At 33.1% G+C, this 22,403-nt stretch overlaps 1 protein-coding gene across 1 annotated transcript in view; it reads right to left on the reverse strand.

Moving 5' to 3' along the window:
• The window catches only part of LOC150099739 (basigin-like), a 290,188-nt gene extending 267,996 nt beyond the window's left edge, over positions 1–22,192 (reverse strand). Inside the window, exons 1-2 of the mRNA XM_090403617.1 lie at positions 21,720–22,192; positions 15,470–15,757 (exon numbers count right to left, since the gene is read on the reverse strand). Of these exons, the coding sequence (XP_090259743.1) occupies positions 15,470–15,757; positions 21,720–21,792 (361 nt within the window). The 5' untranslated portion in view covers positions 21,793–22,192. The remainder of the gene's footprint in view (positions 1–15,469; positions 15,758–21,719) is intronic.
• Positions 22,193–22,403: the final 211 nt, after the last annotated feature.

A 22,403-nucleotide genomic window follows, 5' to 3' on the forward strand; every position in this document is an offset into this window, starting at 1 on the left:
TTAAATTAAGGGGATATTAAATCCCACATAATTTTAAAACCGAATAAGAAACTCAAAGATTGGAATCAGAGAGTTTCTTGCCGAATATAGTAAACTATAAAGAATTTTACAAAATAGTCTATAAAAAATTTTCATTATGGAAAATACCTAAGAATAGCGATCTGAACTTTCTCCACCTTTGCAACGAGTATTGTACTACGTACTAGGATCACTTGCATTGGCTAACGCTAGTGTCGCCGATTCTTTATAGTTTACTATATTCGGCAAGAAACTCTCTGATTCCAATCTTTGAGTTTCTTATTCGGTTTTAAAACTATGTGGGATTTAATATCCCCTTAATTTAAGTAATGTTTTCATTGCCGAAATGAAGCTTATTAGCTCTTTATACTTAAGTAACTTTGGTAAATATCTATATTAAACCAGTATTATTCTTCCTGTCAAACTTTCGAAATATCCTAGTTATCTTATGCAGAAGTCTCTTTAATGTGGATCTAAGTCTCTTTAATGTGGATCTAAGTCTCTTTAATGTGGATCTTTAGTGCGATTGGGATACTCACCTCTTCGGAAAGTCCCCCCCCCCCCCAAATAATTCCTAGACTATTTTGTAAAATCGCCAAGCACGCTTAATTAATTAAAGATGAATTTCATTTAGTAATGACCACACTTTATTACTATAATATAGTGGACTCTTATCTTATTCAAAAATTTTAGTTACTGTGGATATTTTGTGGGACAAATAGAAAGAAAGAAAGAATGGGACTCTTTCGCTAATGTAACAAGCAAAATAAACCTTCGAACTTTCTGATCGCTATGCTGATTCACTATCTTGAAGGGAAAATGATGCTTTGTCATTGAAGAAAGTTTGCTTACGATAATATTATCATCACCCTGCAGGGTATTTTCAACGAAAAAGCCTTATAATTTCACTTAATAATAAGTTGCTGAATCATTTAATCAATATGCACGAAAGCACATGAATAAATTAAAGATGAATTAATTATGAATTAAAGATGAATTAATTATGAATTAAAGATGAATTAATTATGAATTAAAGATGAATTAATTCATTCTTTAATTAATTAAAAATTAATTAAAGAATGAATATAGTGGACTCTTATCTCATTCAAAAATTTTAGTTACTGTGGATAGTTTGTGGGACAGATAGAAAGAAAGAATGAGACACACTTAACTTAGCTTTCGCTAATGTAACAAGCAAAATAAACTTTCTGATCACCATGCTGAATCACTGTCTTGAAGGGAAAATGTTGCTTTGTCATTCATTAAAGAAAGCTTGTTTACGATGACATTATCATCACATTGCAAGGTATTTTCAACCGAAAAGCCTTATAATTTCACTTAATAATATTGATTAAATGATTCAGCAACTTACTATTAAGTTGCTGAATCATTTAATCAATATGCATGAAAGCAGATGAACCATTTTCTAAACAGTGTCAGCAAGTTAGAAAATAGAAATTTCCATGGAGTGCAAAATCATTTGTTATTTTCTTCAACAGATCCCATGTTTATCACACTAGTCACCAATCTACGCTATATTAAACTGTCATTTTTAGATGAGTTTCAAATATCTTTTTTTTTTTTTAATCTGGATCATTGCTATATTCCGAATCTATACAAAATTTGTAGAGCCATTCCCGTTTTTGTATCAATCAGGTACCTGCAGGGTCATAAAGGTAAAAGAAATGTCAAAATTATATAACTCCGTTAAAGCTAGATAAAATTTAATAAAATTAGGATTTCTAAAGTATACAAAAAATGTCCAAAATGATTCAATTTTGATTCAGTTTCAATTATTAATATCAGTTCCAATAATTTCGAACTGGTTAATATCAGTTGAAATTGATATTGATCAATTTCAACTGATTTTAATAAGTTGAATTTGGTTTAGTGTGTGCTTTATGGGTCATAAATCAGATATTCCTGAGGGGAAAACCTTTCCATCTTCGTATAAGACCCGCCAATTCACCTTAAATTGAAAAATCGTCATAAAAATACTAAAAATACTTCGCATCCAAAACTGGATTCAAACCTCTGTCTTTCTAACCAAAGTACATTGTCGATAAAGACGCTACCGGGTTGGATGGCATATCGTAAACATGCATAACTTTTGATACACTCTGTCGGATTTTTAAGAAGGTATGAATGAACACTCGAGAGAGTTCTTTGAATAGCGTAATTGTATCACAGACTTCATGATAGTCTTCATACAAACAATAGAAAAAATAACAGCAATTGAAACAGAACTTTGTTCATTATACTGTAATATACGTGGATGATAATAATAAGAAATTATAGCCCCTAACTAGAAAGTAATATTACTTGTTTAAATTAGTTCTCGCTTTGACCACTTAAAAAAAAAAAACTTTCTTTCTCCATTCCGCTTTTAATGGAAATATCTGAGACGATATTTATGTATTTATTTATTTATCTGTTTATTTTTCTATTGTACTTTGACTATTTTAACATTTGGCATAAGTAGATTACAGATTACGTTTTTCAGTAATTATTCCATATAAATAGTTCTAGATGCTGTTGTTCAAATTACTTTAACCTATGCAACAACACGTTTATGAAAGGAACCTTTTTCATGAATTTTTTTTTTTTTTTTCTGAGCCTGTGTAGCTCAGTGGATGTGGCGTTTGCCAACCACGGCGCTTGGCCGCACGAAGGAAGACTTGGTTTCGAGTCTAGTCGGCGACTAGAGGAAATTTTTCTAAGCCTTTTTTCGACCGGTTCCCGAGTTAGTCGATCTCTGGCACGGGCAAGCAGGTTTTTCCTCCCGAAAACTCGGGTTTTTCGTCCTGTAAACTGAAGAAAATCGACCGTAGAACCCACATTATTTCAGACATTAAATATATTGTGTTAGGGTTAGGGACCACGAGATGGCGGCACATTTGAGCCGTCTCTCTTCACTGAGTACCGCTTAATTAGTGACAGCCATGGGCCATCTATCTCTGATTGGTACCAGTGGAGATTGAACTGCCCACTCAGTCTCCAAAAGTTAGATAGGGCTAAATGGCCTCGCCTACTCCCCGTATACGGGAATAAAAAGGCGTTATCTGATTTTTTTTTTTTTCCTGCTTGTTGTTGTTTGAGATTTTGGTACGGCAAACACAACGAAATATCAGATAAACGGTATTAGGCATATAGCGTTTTATGGATCCCCCACCCCCTAAAAATTAATAATGTTATTGCATTTACGAAAGCCATTTCACAGATCTATGATGATTAAGAACTAAATACGAGAAAATGTTAACGACGACTGTAGTGCAATCAATCAGGCTTATTCGGACTGGTATGGACGTCAACAATGACAACCTGTATTTTGCCAAATTTTAAGAAAGTATCCTGAAGCTCATTTAAAAAATAGACTTCATCGTTACTGCAAAGATTATAAAAAGTATCAAAACATAAAAAATGGGTAATTCATAAGTTATTATTAGGTAGTCGTAAAAATTGGGTAAACTCACTTGATGACTGGACTGTGTGTTTGATGGCTATGGATATGCATGGTTTAAATATGCATCAATTCTTGCAGCAGAATAAAATTAAAAAAAAAATCTAGACTCTAATGTTTATGCACTACTTTTCTAGAAAAAAATATCCGTTGACAAACCGTTTCATCCCTAAAACCGGCATAGTTTGCCGAGTGGATAGCATACCAGCTCTCCAACCAACAGGTTGTAGGTTGAATTCCACTTCGGAGAATAATGTTTGTATGATCTCTGGACGAATTTCTATCTAATTTCTCATTCTGATACCCTGAAATCGAGAAGTAGGAGAAGCACCACGTGTTATATAGGCCGTTTTTCAATCACCTATTCTGTGATTAACTAAATGGTGGAGTTTGGTCCTTGAATATCAAGGATTTTTAATTGGCATCCGTGCAGGAGAGTACAGCAGGCAACTGCCGCAATCTCATGGTGACTATCCCTAACATTATATGTTAGGAATTGCAAGACTGGTACGGTCGATTTTCTTGAGTTTACGTGATGAAAAACGCTAGTTTCCAGGAAAAAAAAACAAAAAAAACTGTACTTTTCTGTGCTAGAGATCGATCAACTCAGGAAGCCCACGAAGAACTAATTACGATAGCTCACAAAATGCCTTTTCTGCTTCTTGCCACAATTTTCTAAATGCTTATTCATTTCTGAAAAGTGACGAGAAGATATTAGTGATGGAGACTTCACCATGTCTGATATAATGGAGTCTCCTTTACTAACACACACCATCGAAAGCGTAATGTAATATATGGTTATCATCAGTGGCTCCAACAGGCTCTTAAGCGTCCTCCTAAGAATTCATAACTATGATTTCTAGGATAAGGTGGTTATCCCCATGTCTATAAGTATACTTTGTATAAATTGCGTGTTTTCTCTTTGCTGGATTGACTTGTTTCTAGATGAAAAATTCGAGTTTTCAGGAAGAAAAAAAAAGCTTCATTGCCGTATGAGACTGGATAACCCACCTTCATTTGAAAAGCCCTGATAAAGGTTCGTGTCTTAGACGGGATTCAAATTCAAGTCTTTCCATCCGAAGACATCGTCGAAACCGTCTAAGGACAAAAGCTGTTCGCTGCAATAAAGCCCTTAGTAGAAGTGTGTGTGTGTGTGTGTGTGTGTGTGTGTGTGTGTGTGTGTGTGTGTGTGTGTGTGTGTGTGTGTGTGTGTGTGTGTGTGTGTGTGTGTGTGTGTGTGTGTGTGTGTGTGTGTGTGTGTGTGTGTGTGTGTGTGTGTGTGTGTGTGTGTGTGTGTGTGTGTGTGAGTGAGTGAGAGAGAGAGAGAGAGAGAGAGAGAGAGAGATCAGCTATTAATCGAGCTGTTCTCTTCCAGAAGAGGACAACTCTAGCCCAAGATCTGATTCTGTCTGGTGATTCATCTGTTATTATCAAAACAACTAAGATATTTTTGCGAGAAAGAAGAGACAAATAGTATGCTTCGGTAGCATTACAGTTACCTAGATTATCCTCATATCATTGAAGAAGAATATGGAGGTCTGTATTTAAGGTCTTGTTGGAGAAGATCTCATGAACCTCTACTCGGTATGATATCTGTCAGTGAAACTGAGTAAAATGTTACATTACACTCGCTGTGAGAAGACCAACGCTAATTACATAGAATGAAAGAATATACAGATGATAGAATGCAAATGTAATGAAATGATTGTGAGCAGAATATGATTGCATAAAAGAAAACTCTGATCATCGTTGATCTAGTAATTGTTTCATAAAGAGTGACAATTGTTGATGGGGGAAAAGGGAAGGATGATTCAATCGGAAGTTACTGAAGGGATACTCTAGAATGGGAATACTTTCAAGAGAATAGATGACAGAGAAGAAAGAGAGAATATTATTGACGATAACAGGAGAATTATGTCGCAAATGTAGATTCAATAAAAGGGTATTAGGCTTTCAGGCTGTTTAATGTAACTGACAGGTAACAAGATAAAATATATAATACCAGTTTCAGAAGCTTGTGGGTGTATAAAAAGAGGAATGCTAAATGCATCAGCAAATTAATCACCATTATCCTATAAATATATCCTATAAATAATTATTATAGGATATCTTTAACTTGGAGATACACACCGAAGGGAAACAATAACATGTGGGACCGAAGAAAGGGCATTTATAGAGTTGCTGATGCGATAACTATTTTCTACAGCATGTAAAAGAGAAGACCTGGGGATCTAATGGAACTAGTAAGAACATTAAAGGACGTGACCGAAAGAGGATGCTCATCTCCCCAACTCCAGTTGAATTCACGCCCAGGTGACAAACAACATAACGAGAATAAAATATTCAACCTTACTAATTTCCTCATGATATCATCCCAAATTCTTCGATAATGAGTTACATTCATAATAGGAAAGAAACAACATTCTATATTTTTTTTTTCAAGTTTAATATACCTTTTCTAATATATATCTTTTAAAAAACTACTTAGATTCGTTTATTCATTCGTATATATCTATGCATATAACTTTTATAATTATTTGACATTGAGAATCTTAATTAATATTTTTAAAATGGTCCAAGTAAATTACTTGTATCGTTTAACGTATTAAATATGGAAAAATGATTAGAAATAATAATTAGAAATGAATGCAATATAATTTAATGATACCTGGAATCTTTCTTCCAGTCGTCTTCCAATATGCTATGCTTCCATTATGGAAGCATAGCATATTGTTGGTCTTCTAAAGCGAGGAGTCTTAAAGGTAACAACCACAAGACTAAACAGGCACCATAAATGAAAATAAATTCAAATTTTTCTACTATGTTACAGTTATCACTTGTACCTCAGTTTTATCACCATTGTGTGACATGAAGGAATATTATATTATATTACAATGTCATCCTTTTTATATTTTAGGCTAGTTTTCCTAACGAATACCATTATGTCTGTCTACTTATCCGCATGAAACAACCTGGCGGATGATTTAGGATATCTTTATTAACGAAGACAATAAAGACTTTGTTTTATTTTAATTTTATGTTGCACAAGTGACACAAGCAACTTCACTGCGCTAGTAAAGTGACATGCGGTGGAGTAACCCTTCGGCATTGGTAATTTTAATTGAGCGTACTGTCAGTAACTCACACTCACCTTCTTGCACTAGTTGCCTTGCGATTGGTGTGTAATAAATAATTCTTTAATTGACATATTTAAAAATGACTTCTGCTGTGTTACATAGATTGATACTAGAAAACTAGTGCAGTTTGTGTGCATTATTATCATGTTGGATATCTTGTTCATCCCTTTTTGGTATGATCTGTTTGGTATAATATTGAATAAATGTTATACCAGAATAAACAAGTAAATGATTATTTTATCACATTTCCAATTATTGAAGTGTGACGGAGACTTTAGTGTTGTTATAAAGTTCCCATAATGCAGATATTCCAAACTGACCAATTTTGAATCGTATAGTAATAGTAGTAGTAATGAACAATATTTTGGTTTTCATATTTAGTTTCGTGAGCTATAGTTAATGGAGAAGGCGAAGTATAGATCAAAGTGAACATATCTGTCTCAAAGAGTTTACAGCATTGGCGTAACTACCACATTCCAAGAGAGAGAGAGAGAGAGAGAGAGAGAGAGAGAGAGAGAGAGAGAGAGAGAGAGAGAGAGATATCAGTGGTCCTAAAAGCTCGCAATAAACGATCAACAAGAATTCTTATCGTTAGCCCTTTAAGGCGAGGAATCTGAAAAGGACCAACCAAAATGTTCAAGTGACTCATTGAGAGCCATTATACGGAGTGGGGAGAGAAATCATGAGTGGATTAGTGTTTTCTGGTCCATAAATTTTAAGGTGACAGTTTATAATGGTGTATTAAATTAATACTACTGTATATTTAGTAAAGTAGATAAATACATTTATTTGGTTCCAGGCAATCATGGACATTTTTCTTTTGAAGCCACTGCCTAGCTCTGACATTGACTATAAGCTTTACTTTGGAATGAATATAGATACTAATTATGAAGGGATTTCACACGATTCATAGTCACATTAAAGAGTATACAGGTATTGTTAAGAACTTCATAAGTAATCTGTGCCTGCCGATATTATAACAAGAACGACTCATGTCGTAGATCGAGATTAGTCTTTCCGGTATTGGGAATCCAGTTGATTGTGTCTATTAATTATATGTGTTGTTCTAGCCGGTTAGCCTATTTTGGAAAAAAACCCAAGGTTTCCAGGAGGATGTACCCTCCAGGGGTGTCAAACTGGCGGCCCCCAAAGAAATTTCGTGCGGCCACCGACGCCTCAAGGAAAGATTTTTAAAAAAAAGGATGAATAATATAAGCACGGTAAACACAAGAAAGATATTTAATTAACCAAATATTTCGGCCTGGAAATAGCAGACCATCTTCAGTGGCACTACAAGAACAGTTTAAAAAAAAATACAAGGTGGAATACTAACAATAGATCATTTAAAAATAGAAAACAAGCCACGTGATGTTATATCACTAAGTATTAAAGGGAATATTTTTAAGCAGACATGATTGAAATAAAGATATTAATTAATAATACTAAATAACATAAAATTAATATGAATTAATGAGTTATCCTGATTAGACTTTCCCAGATTTTTGATATAGATATAGAGTTATTCCGATTCAGGTTAGGACGATGGAGTAAGGCCTGTACGCTTTCTTTGAATAAACGTTCAAATTTATAACGGGATGTATGTAAGAGGCGAGTTTTTGACCAAATGATGTTGTGGTTAGTTTCAATCCCGTGCTGAGCCAATCCAGATTTTTCGGGTTTGTTGTGATGAATGGAGGATTGATGTTCTTGGATTCGTTTTTCAAGAGAACGTCCGATTTGTCCAAAATAGGAGAGATTCTTGTGTTTACGTGCTTATATTATTCAGTCTTTATGTCACAAGTATCCTTAAAACATCAAATTCTAAAAAAAGGATGATTGCTTTTTATAATAAAACAGAAATATCGTATTTACTCGAATATAACTTGCCCTCGCATGTGACTCACACCCCAGTACCCTGATTTTACTTTATGAAAAAAAAAAATTAAAAAGTTTTGCATGTACTGTACATCGCACACGAAACTAAAGTTTAACCACTTTCACGTCGGAACAATAACTCGCTCCCCGCGGTAAACAACATGTCTTCCCCAACTGCAATTAGAGACAACTGGTATAAAAACGGCACTAACTAATGAATCACATGTCCCCTCCCACATTAACCATGCTGTTTAGACTTAAGCAAAACCATATGTTTCACCGTCATACACAGTATCTAACTAAAATCTATTGTTTTAGTTAGATGTGTGAGTGCCCCACTAACTCAAACACAAAGCTGCAATAAAATTCGTAACCGTGTTAAAACTAAGACATATAGAGTGAATGTTGTTAAGACAGTTTCAGATATTATGGAATTTGGTTGAAGAGAATTAGCGTTTCAGCTCAAAAATGTCGGCTTGACTTTGTGTTTTGGTAACGCGATCTTTTGTTAATACCGCACCAATCATATCCACATCTTCATAGTTGTTCTATCTCTATTGGCCTACCATTGCTATTTCACGTTCTACTTTCACTTCTCAGACATTCGTGAAGGGTGTTCATTACGTATCTAAAATCTTGTAAATTACTTGTAATTTTTACTTGGAATAATGGGAAAGAAGATGACGCTATTTGGATAGATAACTTTGACAATGCACACAAGGAAACCGTTCTCGAGGCCGGAAGTAGCTATAACGAAGATGAGATTCTTGGTAAGTCATCCCCATTTAAAGTTTTTTTTCTGAAAACTTTAGTTTCTAAAAATCCCGGCATATATCTCAAACCATCATTTTTTAGCTTTGATTTTGGGGAAAAAAAAGTGCGAGTTATATTTGAGTAAATATGGTATCGATTTATTCATTTTCATACGACATTTATAGTTACAACATGGATGCAACGACCTGCTATAATATAATTGCAGTAATTTTTTATTACTATATCGCAATTTCAATGTTAGATCCGTTCCTAATCAATCGTAAACTATATAGTTACAATGTGGATGCAACAATCTGCTATAATATAATTGCAATAATAAAAATTTATGACGCAATTTCAATGTTAGATCCGATCCTAATCAGCCGTAAACTATATTTATGCTTTCATTATTAATTTACAGCACGCTGCTGGTAGCGTACTGAAAAAGTTGAATTCTATTGGCTACCAGCTGTTCACGTGACGCGCAGCATACGCACTCATGGGAATTCATCTATGAGTTTATAATTGTCTGCTACAGTCAATCAGTGATCTTTGAAGTCAGTGCGCCGAACACTATTTAACGACAATCTAGCAGTGAGAGAATCCCTTTTATTATTATTTTTTATTTTTATTTGCAATAGTATCGTGCACTGGCCTACAGTTTTGTGCGGTTTTATTCAAACATTTTTATAAAAAATTGTTAATAATATTAATACTATATTTATTCACCGAGGCAATGTCGCTTTCCAAGCCAACAAGAAAAAGAAAAATTGCTGATCAGAGGAGAAAATTTCAAGAAAAAAAATGAATTAAATTACTTCTGCACTGAAACAAAGGACAAAATTGTGTGCATTATTTATAACGAAATAATTAGTGTCGCCAAAGAATATATAAAATATAAAATGCGATAAAATTCACAAAGAACAATATTCACTCTTTGAGGGTAAACTGAGAGAAGAAAAATTAAAAAGTATGAAGATTCACTTAAAAGTCAACAACAAGTATTTTCAAAAATTATGAAAGATAATGAATAAGCAGTGAGAGCCAGTTATGAAATCAGCTATTTATTGGCGAAACATTCCAACCCTTTTAGTGACGGTTCCTTGGTTAAGGAATGTATGATAAAAGCAGCCGAAAACGTATGTCCAAGTGTGCAAGTATTTCGCAATATTTCTTTGTCCAAAAATACTGTGATCGAAAGAATAACCGAAATGGCAGATAATCTGCGTCCCCAGTTGCAAGAAATATCCGCAAACGTACAGTGCTTTTCAATTGCACTTGACGAAAGTTTCGATATTCATGACGTGGCTCAAGTTACTTTGTTTCTTGGAAATGAATATTACTGAAGAGTTCTTAAAAATGATTTCCATTCATGGAACCACTACAGGGGAAGACATTTTTGACGCCGTGTGGAGCATTTTTGAAAAATATCAACTTCCTCTGAACAGGCTCGTAGCAGTGACAACCGATGGTGCTCCAGAAATGACAGGCAAAAATAAAGGTTTTGTGTCAAGACTTGCAGCAAAGTTAAAGGAAATGTATCCAGACATTCCAAAACTGCAATCTTTCCACTGCATTATTCATCAGCAAATCCTGTGCTCCAAAATAATGGAAATGAGCAGCGTACTTAAGCCTATGACAAATACCATGAACTTCATCCGATCCAGAGGCCTCAATCATCGCCAGTTTGCACAATTTCTAAAAGACTTGGAGAGTGAATTTGAAGGGCTACCTTATTACACAGAGATTCGTTGGTTATCTTGTCATAAGGTTCTGAAAAGCTTTTTTTTTTTCTTTTAGAGAAGATCAAATTGTTCCTAGAAATGAAAAATCACGATGTTGCATTTCTTAATGATCAGACATGGGTACAAGATCTAGCATTCTTAGTTGATATTATAGCACATTTGAATGATTTAAATGGCAGACTTTAGGGGAAAGATCAGTTAATAACACACATGTATGATGTAGTGTCAAGTTTTAGATGTAAATTGGTTTTGTTTCAAAATCATTTAAAAAAAGAATATTCTAAATTACTTTCCTATGTGTGAACAGTTGAGCAATAAGAATCAAAGTTTTACCTTTTCTCAATATTGTCCCAAACTAGAAAAGATTAAAGAAGAATTTGATAGGCGATTTAAAGATTTCAAGGAGCAAGAAGAAGTTTTTTCGCTTTTTACAGATCATTTTTCCTTTAATTTCGAAAAAGCTTCTATTTGTATTCAAATGGAATTTATTGATTTCCATTCTAAACGCGAAATACCAAGAAGTTGGTGTTCCAAAAATATACAGTTATTTAGATCAAAAATATCCGGAAATTAAAATGTTTGCAGCAAATATTCTATGTTATTTTGGAAGCACCTATTTATGTGAACAATTATTCTCATGTATGAAAGGTAACAAAACTGCCCACAGATCAAGATTAACCAACGTCAACCTTTCTGCCATAATGAAGGTCATATGCTCACTCACAATCTTTGAGTCCAAATTTTGACAGGCTGGTTAATAATAAACGTCGTCAAGTGTCGGTAAAAAAATAAAATACTGAAATTAAGTTATTATAATTATATTATGCAAGTGTATGTATGTATGTGTGTATATATATATATATATATATATATATATATATATATATATATATATATATATATATATATATATATATATATATATATATATATATATATATATATATATATATATATCATCATCATCATCATACGTATCAAGGATTTAGGACTAGTATGGCCTGTTCCGGCCTTAGAAGTCATCGTTGAATCGTTTAAGAGGACGTCCTGGTTTTCTTTTTCCTAATGGCTTGTACTTTAAGGCTTGTTTTGGTAATCTTTCTGTTTTCATTCTTTGAACGTGTTCCATCCATCTATGTTTATATTTTTTAATTTTTTTCAATTACTGGTTCTTGGTTTAATTCTTTCATAATATCTTCGTTTCTTTTGTGATCAAATAGGGTATACTTGCAGTTTAAGAGGACGTCCTGGTTTTCTTTTTCCTAATGGCTTGTACTTTAAGGCTTGTTTTGGTAATCTTTCTGTTTTCATTCTTTGAACGTGTTCCATCCATCTATGTTTATATTTTTTAATTTTTTTCAATTACTGGTTCTCATAAACTTCATTTCTGCTGTTGTTAATCTTTGTTTGTCTTTTTGTTTTATTGTCCAGATTTCGCTTCCATACATTAAGACCGGTAGGGCTAATGTATTGTATACTTTTAGCCTGGTTTGTTTTTGAACTAGGTTTGGTTTAAATATAGAGTTAATTACTCCTGTTATTTTTAAATATTTTGCAATTTTTATGTTTATATCTTTTTCATTTTCATAAGTGATCATACATCCTAGGTAGTTAAATGAATTCACCTGTTCTAAGATCTTGTTATCTAATACTATTTTAGTTCTTGCTGGATCTTGTCCTTTAAAGGCCATAGTTTTTGATTTTTCCGTTGATATTATCATACCATAATCTTTGGATATCTCATATAGATTTAAAATAGCTTTCTGTAAGTTATCTTCAGAATTTGTAATTATTATTTGGTCGTCTGCAAAGAGGAGAGTGTTTAAGTTAACTGTAGGTGAAAGTTTAATTCCTTGATGTAAATTTTTACTCCATTTTATTATTATTTCATTTAAGTAGATATTAAAAAGAGTTGCTGAAAGGGGACATCCCTGTCGGACCCCTTGGTTTATCTCTCTTGTATATGATAGCTCATGATTTAATCTTATTTGTATTTGATTATTTTCATATATACTTGTGACAGCTTTTAGGATATTATTTGGTATTTGTCTTTCTTTTAATATGTTAAATAATATGTTTCTTTTAACTTTGTCAAATGCTTTTTCAAAGTCAATAAATGCAATATGTGTTTCTAAATTATATTCTCTTCTTTTCTCTATTATTAATTTTAGGCAGAAGGCTGGGTCTATACATGATCGTCCTTTTCTAAATCCATTTTGTACCTCTAGAATAAAGTTTTCGGAATATTTCATTAGTTTGTTATTTAAGATTCTGCTGTATATTTTGTAACATGAATTTAGTATACTGATACCCCTATAGTTTTTAGAGTAATCTCTATTACCTTTCTTAAAGATAGGAATCATAATTGCTTTTTTCCATTCTATTGGGGGGATACCAGTTGAGTAAATTTTATTTAAAAATAATAAGAGTCTTCCTTTGAATCTTGTTCCTGCGTATTTATATAGTTCTGAACCTAGCTTATCTTCTCCAGGTGATTTTCGGTTTCTTGTTTCTTTCAGGCTGATTTCTAATTCTATGTCTTTTTCTGACTTCTCTTTTAGCTATGGCTCTTATTCTTTTATATTCTATTTCATCTTCTAATCTTTTACTGCTTAACCATTTGTGATAGGCTTCTTTTTTCTTTTTGATTATTTCTTTGATTGTATCATCCCAGATCTTCAGTTTTTTTCTTATATTGAATTTTTTGGTCTTTCCTAAGCTTTCATTTGCTGCTGCATTTAGTATCGTTTTTATATTAAGCCATTCTATTTCTATTTCTTCATTTTGTTTTATTTTATCTAGATACTGGTTAATTCTTTGTTCATATAGCCATTGTACATTTGTGTCATTCAATAGTCTAGTTTTATAAACAAATGTTTCAATTTTTCTTTCTGTTCTTGTTACTTGTAGCCATTTAGGTGGTAATCTTAATTTTATTTTAACAAAGAAGTGGTCACTGCTTATTTCATATCCTCTGTGAACTCTAACATCTAGTGAAAATTTTGATGTCTTTTCATTTAATATGAAGTAATCTAATATTGATTTCCATCCTCTTGCTGCCCAAGTATATTTATGTATGTCTTTATGTTTATAGAAGGAATTCATTATTTTTAGGTTATTATAAACTACAAAGTCAATCAATTTTTTACCATTTCTGTTTAGAGTGTGTTCTCCATGTATTCCTATATTATTATTAATTTTCGTGTTTCCAATTCTTGCATTTAAGTCTCCTGCTAAAATTATGTAATCATTTTTATTTATTTTATTATATATGTTTTGTAGCTGATTATAAAAATCAATATTATCCTGTTCTCTTCCTTCTTCTGGGGCATATAAACCAATTGTTGTTAAATAGCCTCTATCTGTTTTTATTCTAGCTTCTATTATTCTTTCATTCCATAATTTATAATGTTTTAACTGTTTTGAAAGGGAGTTATGAATCCAAATCATGACTCCTGCTTGTGCTCTTTGGTCTCTGTCGACTCCACTGTATATCACATTAAAATTTTCAGTTCTCATAGTTCCTTTTAATTTCTTTTTTGTTTCAGTGATTACTGCTATTTTAAAATTTCTTTCATTTAATAACTGGTCTAATTCTATTTCTTTATATGCTATTCCTCTTACATTCCAGTTTGCTATGTGTATTATATTTTGTCGTTTCCATTTTCGTTTTCCCTTTTCCATTCCAGGGTCGTTTCCCATAGATTCAATCCGATTATCTTTTTCTGTCAGCTTACAAGTATGGTTATGTTCTCCATGTCAGGGGACTAGCCTGACGATGGAATAGTTCAGTGGTAGGGCTGCTACCTTAAGGCTTCTGAACTCGCCTTTTTCCGAATTTAAACCCATAGGAGGAATAGGGTATATTGAAGGGGAAAGGGTAGATTATAGAAGAAATATAGTAAGATTTATAGAGAGGACATAGTTGTAAGGCCAGAAATGAAAAGACCCCCATGGCCCTCGAGTACTCTAATAGCACAAGGGTCATAAAGTAAGAAGAGTTGGCTGATAAGGCCTTATAGGAAAGCTTAAAGTAAGTGGGTCTTCCTCAAAGTAGAAGAAGGAGAGGATAGATCCAGCTAGGGGTCCATGGGAGTGCCGCTTCCCTTACAATCAAGATGATTGCCCCTTATGGCCCTGTTGGTCCACGAGTCCTTATTCAGTATATTCGGACCACACCACCATATATATATATATATATACACACACACACACACGCACGCGCATGTACACACACATACATGGTGGGCTCCCCTATCCGCCACCCAGAGGAAGCGCTCACTAGGGGTTACAGGGTCCCCTGATATATATATATATATATATATATATATATATATATATATATATATATATATATATATATATATATATATATATATATATATATATATATGTTATAATAATATTCTGTAATATGGAATATTTCTTCTTAATGCAATAATGCAACTTGATTAATATCCATAAAATAGAAGTGTATTTACCTTCTAAAGGAATGACATCCAGGTGATGAGAATCTCTGCTGAGACTGTTGCATCTGTACGTTCCTTCATGACGAATGCTAGCACTCTCCACCTGTAATGTTAAGATCCACTGCTGATTTTTTAATTCCTGACTCAGTTTATAAATTTCACCCTTATTAAGATCGATACGTTTCTCATCCCTCGTCCATTTCGGAATGTCATACTTTGATATTCTACACTGTATTTTAAACGGCCTTCCTTCTCGAACTTCTCTCGGTCCTGAATACACTGCTCCGGATGAGAACACACCTAGTGAAACAATAACATAAAGAATTACTAAATTGCATATGCACATATTAACTTCTTGTTTATGTTTATTTATGTAAAAGTGTATTTTATATCACTTAGTTAATGAAAGACTTGATTTTAGTCTTGCTTGAGATCGTAAGCACAGCATTAGAAACTTTTGTGAGAAGATAAGCTTTTAGTAACTGCTTTTCAAAAACTCTTTTATTAGTAAAAATAAATGAAAATAAAATCAGAAGAATATTTACAAAAAGAAAAATGCAGGGAATTTCTGAGCTATGGTCGTTTTACGAATTTTCACAATTACCACACTTATTTCCCCACTTAGTACTAAGCCCGATTGAACACGTGCAGCTGCTGCTGCTCAACATCCTTTCACAGTGCACCTTGAAACCTTCTTCCCACTGATATGCTTCCCAAGGAATACAATATACATTCTTTTAAATCAAATGTAAGCAAGTTCCTCCTTTCCCAACCCACTAACCATATACTGTACTAATGTACTATAGGTTGATCAAACAACCTCTCGTGTATGTGCTCAACATAAAAAAAAAGAAAAAAAGAAAATCCATTTTATTATGCATAACGATTTTCACTGTAAGAAGCAAGACTAGAACACTGAATTTCGCACTCCGCTGTGTGGATATGAGTTATACGGCATTTAAGGCAATTTGGTATTTTGGATCTTTCCTAAAATTTTTCAGGTGTCATCTGGACAATCTTTAGTGACAGAATTAAGCAGAAAAAAATAATATGTGTAAATATATATACCAAAAAAAAAAGATTCTAGGTTCAGTTGTGATAATGAATTATGTCATCACTACACAGCGATGTTATTGCGAAACACGTTTCTTCGATATTTCCATAAAAATTTAAATTATCCATTTAAATAAATGGATAATTTATAAGTTTATTTTTATTTTATTTTTATGTTAATTTATTTATATTTGCAGAATTTCAAAGCCGGTTGGCATTTAATATAACTTACTATTTTGTGTTAAATCTATAGATATGCATTTTATCTTAAATATGCATCCATATCTATGGATACATATTTAAGATAATTAGATACTGATGGATATGGATGCATATGCATCAATATTCATAGATATGCATTTTATCTTAAACTATGTGCGTTGCGATATATGTGATCTCAAGTTTCTTTTTGGACTGACTTCAAGATTACTCTACTCTTGGATTAATTTAAGATTAGTGTAAGTAGAGTAATCTTCAAGATTACTCTACTTACACTTACTGGAACACACCAGAGTGTTCCAGTAAGTGTAAGTAGAGTAGAATCTGCTGGATCCCTTATGGTTTATACCTAAGTTATAGCTTGCATTATTGAGAAGTAATACGTTGGAAAGCAATTATTTGCAAAATTAGTGTATCTCCGATCCCCTTTGGTTAGGAACATGATTAGGAATCTCTTTTTGTAAACATTTTCATTGTCTACAAATTCACCCTCTGTCCAAAAAGAAACCGAACTTTTGATAGAAAATAAAACACAGGCCAATTATAATTATTCAAATCATTTATTTCAATCAATATACTCTCCCTCAGCTTTAATATAGCGTTTGGTCAATTAATTAGTTAAATGAGTTTTTTATATCGGTTTTTGGGATACTGTTGAGGGTCGTGATTACTGCCGCTTCAACATTTTCAATTGAACATGTGAAACTTGTTCAATTGAACTGAACATTTTCAATTGCGAATAAAGCCAAATAATCGACTGTACGGTCGATTTTCTTGAATTACGGGATTTAAAATCCGCGTTTCTTCTAGAAGAAAAACCCAACTTTCTTTAACAATGATGAAATAAATCAAAGAGAGTCGACTGAAGGAAGGGGAAAAAAAAACATAGATTGTTCTAATTGGTGATTAGAACAACCTTTATTTTTATTTTTTATATACTAAGTGGGTTTTTTTTTCCCTTCAGATCTACAATCAGGAAGTAATTACAATGCTACACAGGCGACTCTATTCATGCAACTCTATATTGTTCGAGTTATGGTGCGCGCATTTTCGCTTTGTAGAAAGTCACAATAATCACTTCTTATCATCATCATTAACAGTCATTTCAAGCAACAAACAAGGTCATTTTACATCTTATACCCCTTCCAAAGAATGCTGTTTTGGTAATACTGTACTAACGTGATATGAGATCGTACAGTTTACTTGTAACGTGAGCACTTTCTCAATCATATTGTGAAATATCTTTAAATAAAACTGAAGTGTATATGTTTAAAGATACGCTAAGTACTAAAGTACTTATAAATAAGGAGACACGTTAATACATTTTAATTTATTTTAACGTATAAATACTTAAATTTGTGTTTGAGGGTATACTAGCTACATGTAAACTGTAAACATTGTACTCCGATAGCTGCTTGTTTACAGATTTAAAATTTAGATATATTTTAATTACTTGTAAAATCCCCTGTAGCATATTTTGAATGTTTCCTAATTTGTTGCAAGAATTCTGAGGTTTTATTGAACTGCGCTCAAACATACCCCGAATAACGCTAGCGGTAGTGATATATCGTTTCTGTAAATTAGCAGTTTAACAAATGCGTTCTTTATCTATCATGAGAATAGGAAACGCATTCGACTGTAACAAAAATAATAATAATAATAATAATAATAATAATAATAATAATAATAAAATAGCGTCACTGTAACGCAGTTTGAAGCTTCGCTCTCTCTCTCTCTCGGGTCTCAGAAGGAAACTTCCCTCCTCAAATATGCGTGAGGGAGTGGGACAGATTGTAGAATGACCTACCGGAAATCCATGGAAGTGCCATTTTATTAAATAATAATAAAGCACTATAGAAATTAAATCAGAAAAACAGAATGAATTATGTACATTCTCCTTTTACAGAGATATGGGTTTTAAATTGCTTTCGTATAATATACACCGTTGGTAGATTTTTAACTTTAAACAATTTTAACAAACTCTTAAAAGACTTTTAACAGGCTGTTAAAAAAGTTTAACAGCCAATGCTACCCCGCGTATTGGCGGCCTGAAATGGCTTAATGAATGTTTTCATGTTTGCTGTCTACAGGTTTCCGTTATCTCACTCATATTAGCTCACTCATGGCACAGGTATAGTATAGGTTTACAAACCAGGTATATTATTAAAATAAAGAGTCAAAAGGCTTGATTTCGGCGATGCAAAATTATATAAATCAAGTGGATATTAAACCCAGCATTATTTAACTAGGCTTACAAACCTTTCGTTCATGGATTTCGCAGGAGGGTGGAAAAATCAAACTGGGCGATAGTAAGTATCCCGGAATGCTTCAGAAGTCCCGCACCCTTCTGATCATGAGGGAAAAAAATCTTAGAATCTATGGAGATCATATTAAATCCCAGTCAGCTAAAGATCAAATCCCTTCTTAGCTATTAGTATTGACGTTGCCCTTTTTTTCAAACCGTCCAGGATAAGTAAGATCTTTTAAACGGGCTTTTCAATTTGAGTTAGCTGGTCTCATACGGTGGCAGAGAATTTTGCATTACGCAAAAGTAGCAGACTGACCAGAAGAACGCACGCACGCGCACGCACGCACGCACGCACACACACACACACACACACACACACACACACACACACACACACACACACACACACACACACACACACACACACACACACACACACACACAATTAACAGTCACCGATCTTAGTTGTTCTGCCATAACTGCCAATAGCCAGAATATCAAAGCAATTGTTATTATTTTATTTTATCATTATTATTTTTTTATTTTTTATTTTTTTGAGTGCTGCAACGGGCTATGATTTAGTTACTATGGAAGCAATAACACTCAATATATATAACAGACGAGATGTTTTAAATAAGCAAAATACTCTCTATGTCGTAGTTTTCAGACCTGCCGGTCTGGTTGGCTTAGTGGCTAGCGTATCCGATTGCGGGTTCGAATTCTGCCTAGGACATAAATGTTTGCGATTGTCTTTCACAAACTCTCCTAATATGGAGTGGGTCACCATGGGGAAAGTAGATCCAACCTTCCCCCAGCGGAAGAGGACTTCACCCAGCAGTGAGGAAGATAGAGGCTGAATGCCATGATCATTTTTATGTAAAGTTTATGTAATGTAGGACTTTTCATTTTTATATTTGAAGAAATTCTTTGTAACTAGGCAAAAACCTACTCGTGTCTGCATTCAGAACTAGTAAATTCTATAGTTTCTTTCGGGTATTAGGCACAAAAATTCTCACACACGCTCGGTTTCTCCTACATGCTACGTATGTGCCCTCCCCCCTCTCTTTCTTCCTAAAGCTAATTTTATCATTTCATCTTGGGCAAAAGCAATCGTTTTTATCTTTCCGCTGTTTAGATGTGTATTAAAATATTTTATTAATTTTCTAAGTATCGGTATGCATCACTATACTTGAAAGATAATATTGATAAGGTACCATATATATATATATATTTTTTTTTTTTTTTAAAGATGAAACGTGACTTAGGTTTTTCTTTTTTCTTTTTCTTTCTTTCTTTTTTTTGGGGGGGGGGGGGTTAGAATTCCGTTGGAGGCATAGGTGTTATCGTTTTCTTCTAGAAGATGATGTCATTCTCCTGTAACCTAGACAACTATAGAAAGACCCACATTTAAATTTATTTTAATTTTATTGCTTTTTAGCTGCTTCTAAAAGTTTTTATATATAACTCTCATTTCTGACAGTAAGTACAAAATGCTTTATGTATTAACTAAAGTTAAAAAAAAAAGCCAACCCCCAAATAATTTTGGTATAGACCCAAGAAAGTGTTAATTTGACATCTTGTGAGCAATTACTCCCCCCCCCCCCCTCCATGTTCTAAAGCTATGCAGTTCGTATGTCTTATTAGCTGGAGGTCTAGGCGTTGAAAGTAAGTACATTACAGCAAAATAATGTAGTTATAATGAGCTTTTGTTATACTCGATTAAATATGGAAAGTTAAAAGCATACTTTTCTGAACAGAGTAGTTGATTTACTCATATTATGATTTATACTGATGCAATTAATGCATATACAGCTTAATTAAACAAAGCATTTTATCTTACTAATAATTTGCATTTTATTAAACAAAACAATGCGTATATTTACACTATGAACGTGTCGGTTAGAAATACGTGAAAAATAAGTTTCTGTAGTCTCTGTGTATCGTTGCCACACTTATCCTATTCCAGTCAAGGATTTTTATTATTCTGATGCTTCTGACAGTTTATTATAGAAAGCAATAAAAACTATTTCACAAAGAAAGAGAATCAAATCAAAGTCCACAGCATATAATAACGATTACACATAATTGCTTCATATGATGAACAAATGTGAAGAGCAAAACCGAAGATCAGTACTGTAATTTATTAAATATGATACGATACAGTACATTATTTCATGTCAACTTTAATTGTCAATAATGAATCCACGCATAAGAATAGCATGAAAAAGAAAGACTAAAGACATGCATGTTAGAATAAAACGGTTCTCTCATTACAATCGAAAAAAAAAAAAAATCTGTATTATATGCTAACCGTATAATACAAACACACAAAAGCAGACTTGAATGCATTCTTGCTTATTAGATTTTTATGTTAGAACGCATTTCAATCTGGGTAAATATTACCAGTAAAAATGTGAAATATCAGCAATAAAAGTAAATGAAACTTTATTGGCTTCATATTTTTATTGGATTCGTATTTTTGTCAATTATATCATAGAGAAATTAATAATTCCTATGTAATTTTTGTTATATAATTCCATCCCTCAAACTTCTACTCCTGTTCGTTTTCAAACGATCTCATGCACGCATACAAAACAGTTTAGGACGAGGCTCATGCACGACTAAGATTAGGAAGGTTTAGATTCTTGGCACTTTAGTTACGAAAATGCGTAGTTATTTTAAGTCTTGTTACGAAGAAGAAGAAGAAATAAAAAAAGAAGTACTATAAGTTTTTCTACTTACATCTAACATTTAGCAAAAGGGCAAAAACCACAAAATTCTTGAACGAGTGATACTCATAGTTCTTAAGTAACATCTCTTCACACTTACTGTCTTATAATGAGAAAGAAAGTTAAACGGTTTACTCAGTTAGGTCACCTTTATCCTTTTGAATGAACTGTTTAAAAGGTGGCAAAAATAAGCTCAAAGCAAAAACCAAACAAATGTGTCAGAAACTAAATCAAACAAAGCATAAAGCTTGCTAAGGCTATAACCTTTTTCTTGGCTGAGCAAGGGATACCCTCCTCTTTGACGGGACCTTGGAGCAATCTCACTACGAGGTAGTTAAAAATAGTGTATGCTCTGCCGTATTCTAGGAAGAAGGGAACCCCAAGGTAGAGGAGAACAGAAAGCCACCTCCTAGTACGTAATAAATAAATTGCGTGTCACTAGATAGGCGGATCTCATAGAATGCTGATATCTTCTCTATTGCGGCATATGCTTCGGAATGACGACACTAGTTTTCTTTCTACATTGCCTGAAACACTTATAGACCTGTAATATTTTGCAATGCAATTATTTCAGGTATTTTGCAAGAAGTCTTGGGCTGGTATCCAAAAGTTATTTTCATGCGTACTGTTAATGAAATCAATATTATTATTTTTTTAGTCTATTTCCATTTTACAACTTGCATTTGACTTTCTTCAA

Source organism: Typopeltis vanoorti, chromosome 14 (genome assembly GCF_054136105.1).
Source record: "Typopeltis vanoorti isolate ZY-2024b chromosome 14, IOZ_Tvanoo_1.0, whole genome shotgun sequence".
Classification (NCBI taxonomy): Eukaryota; Metazoa; Arthropoda; class Arachnida; order Uropygi; family Thelyphonidae; genus Typopeltis; species Typopeltis vanoorti.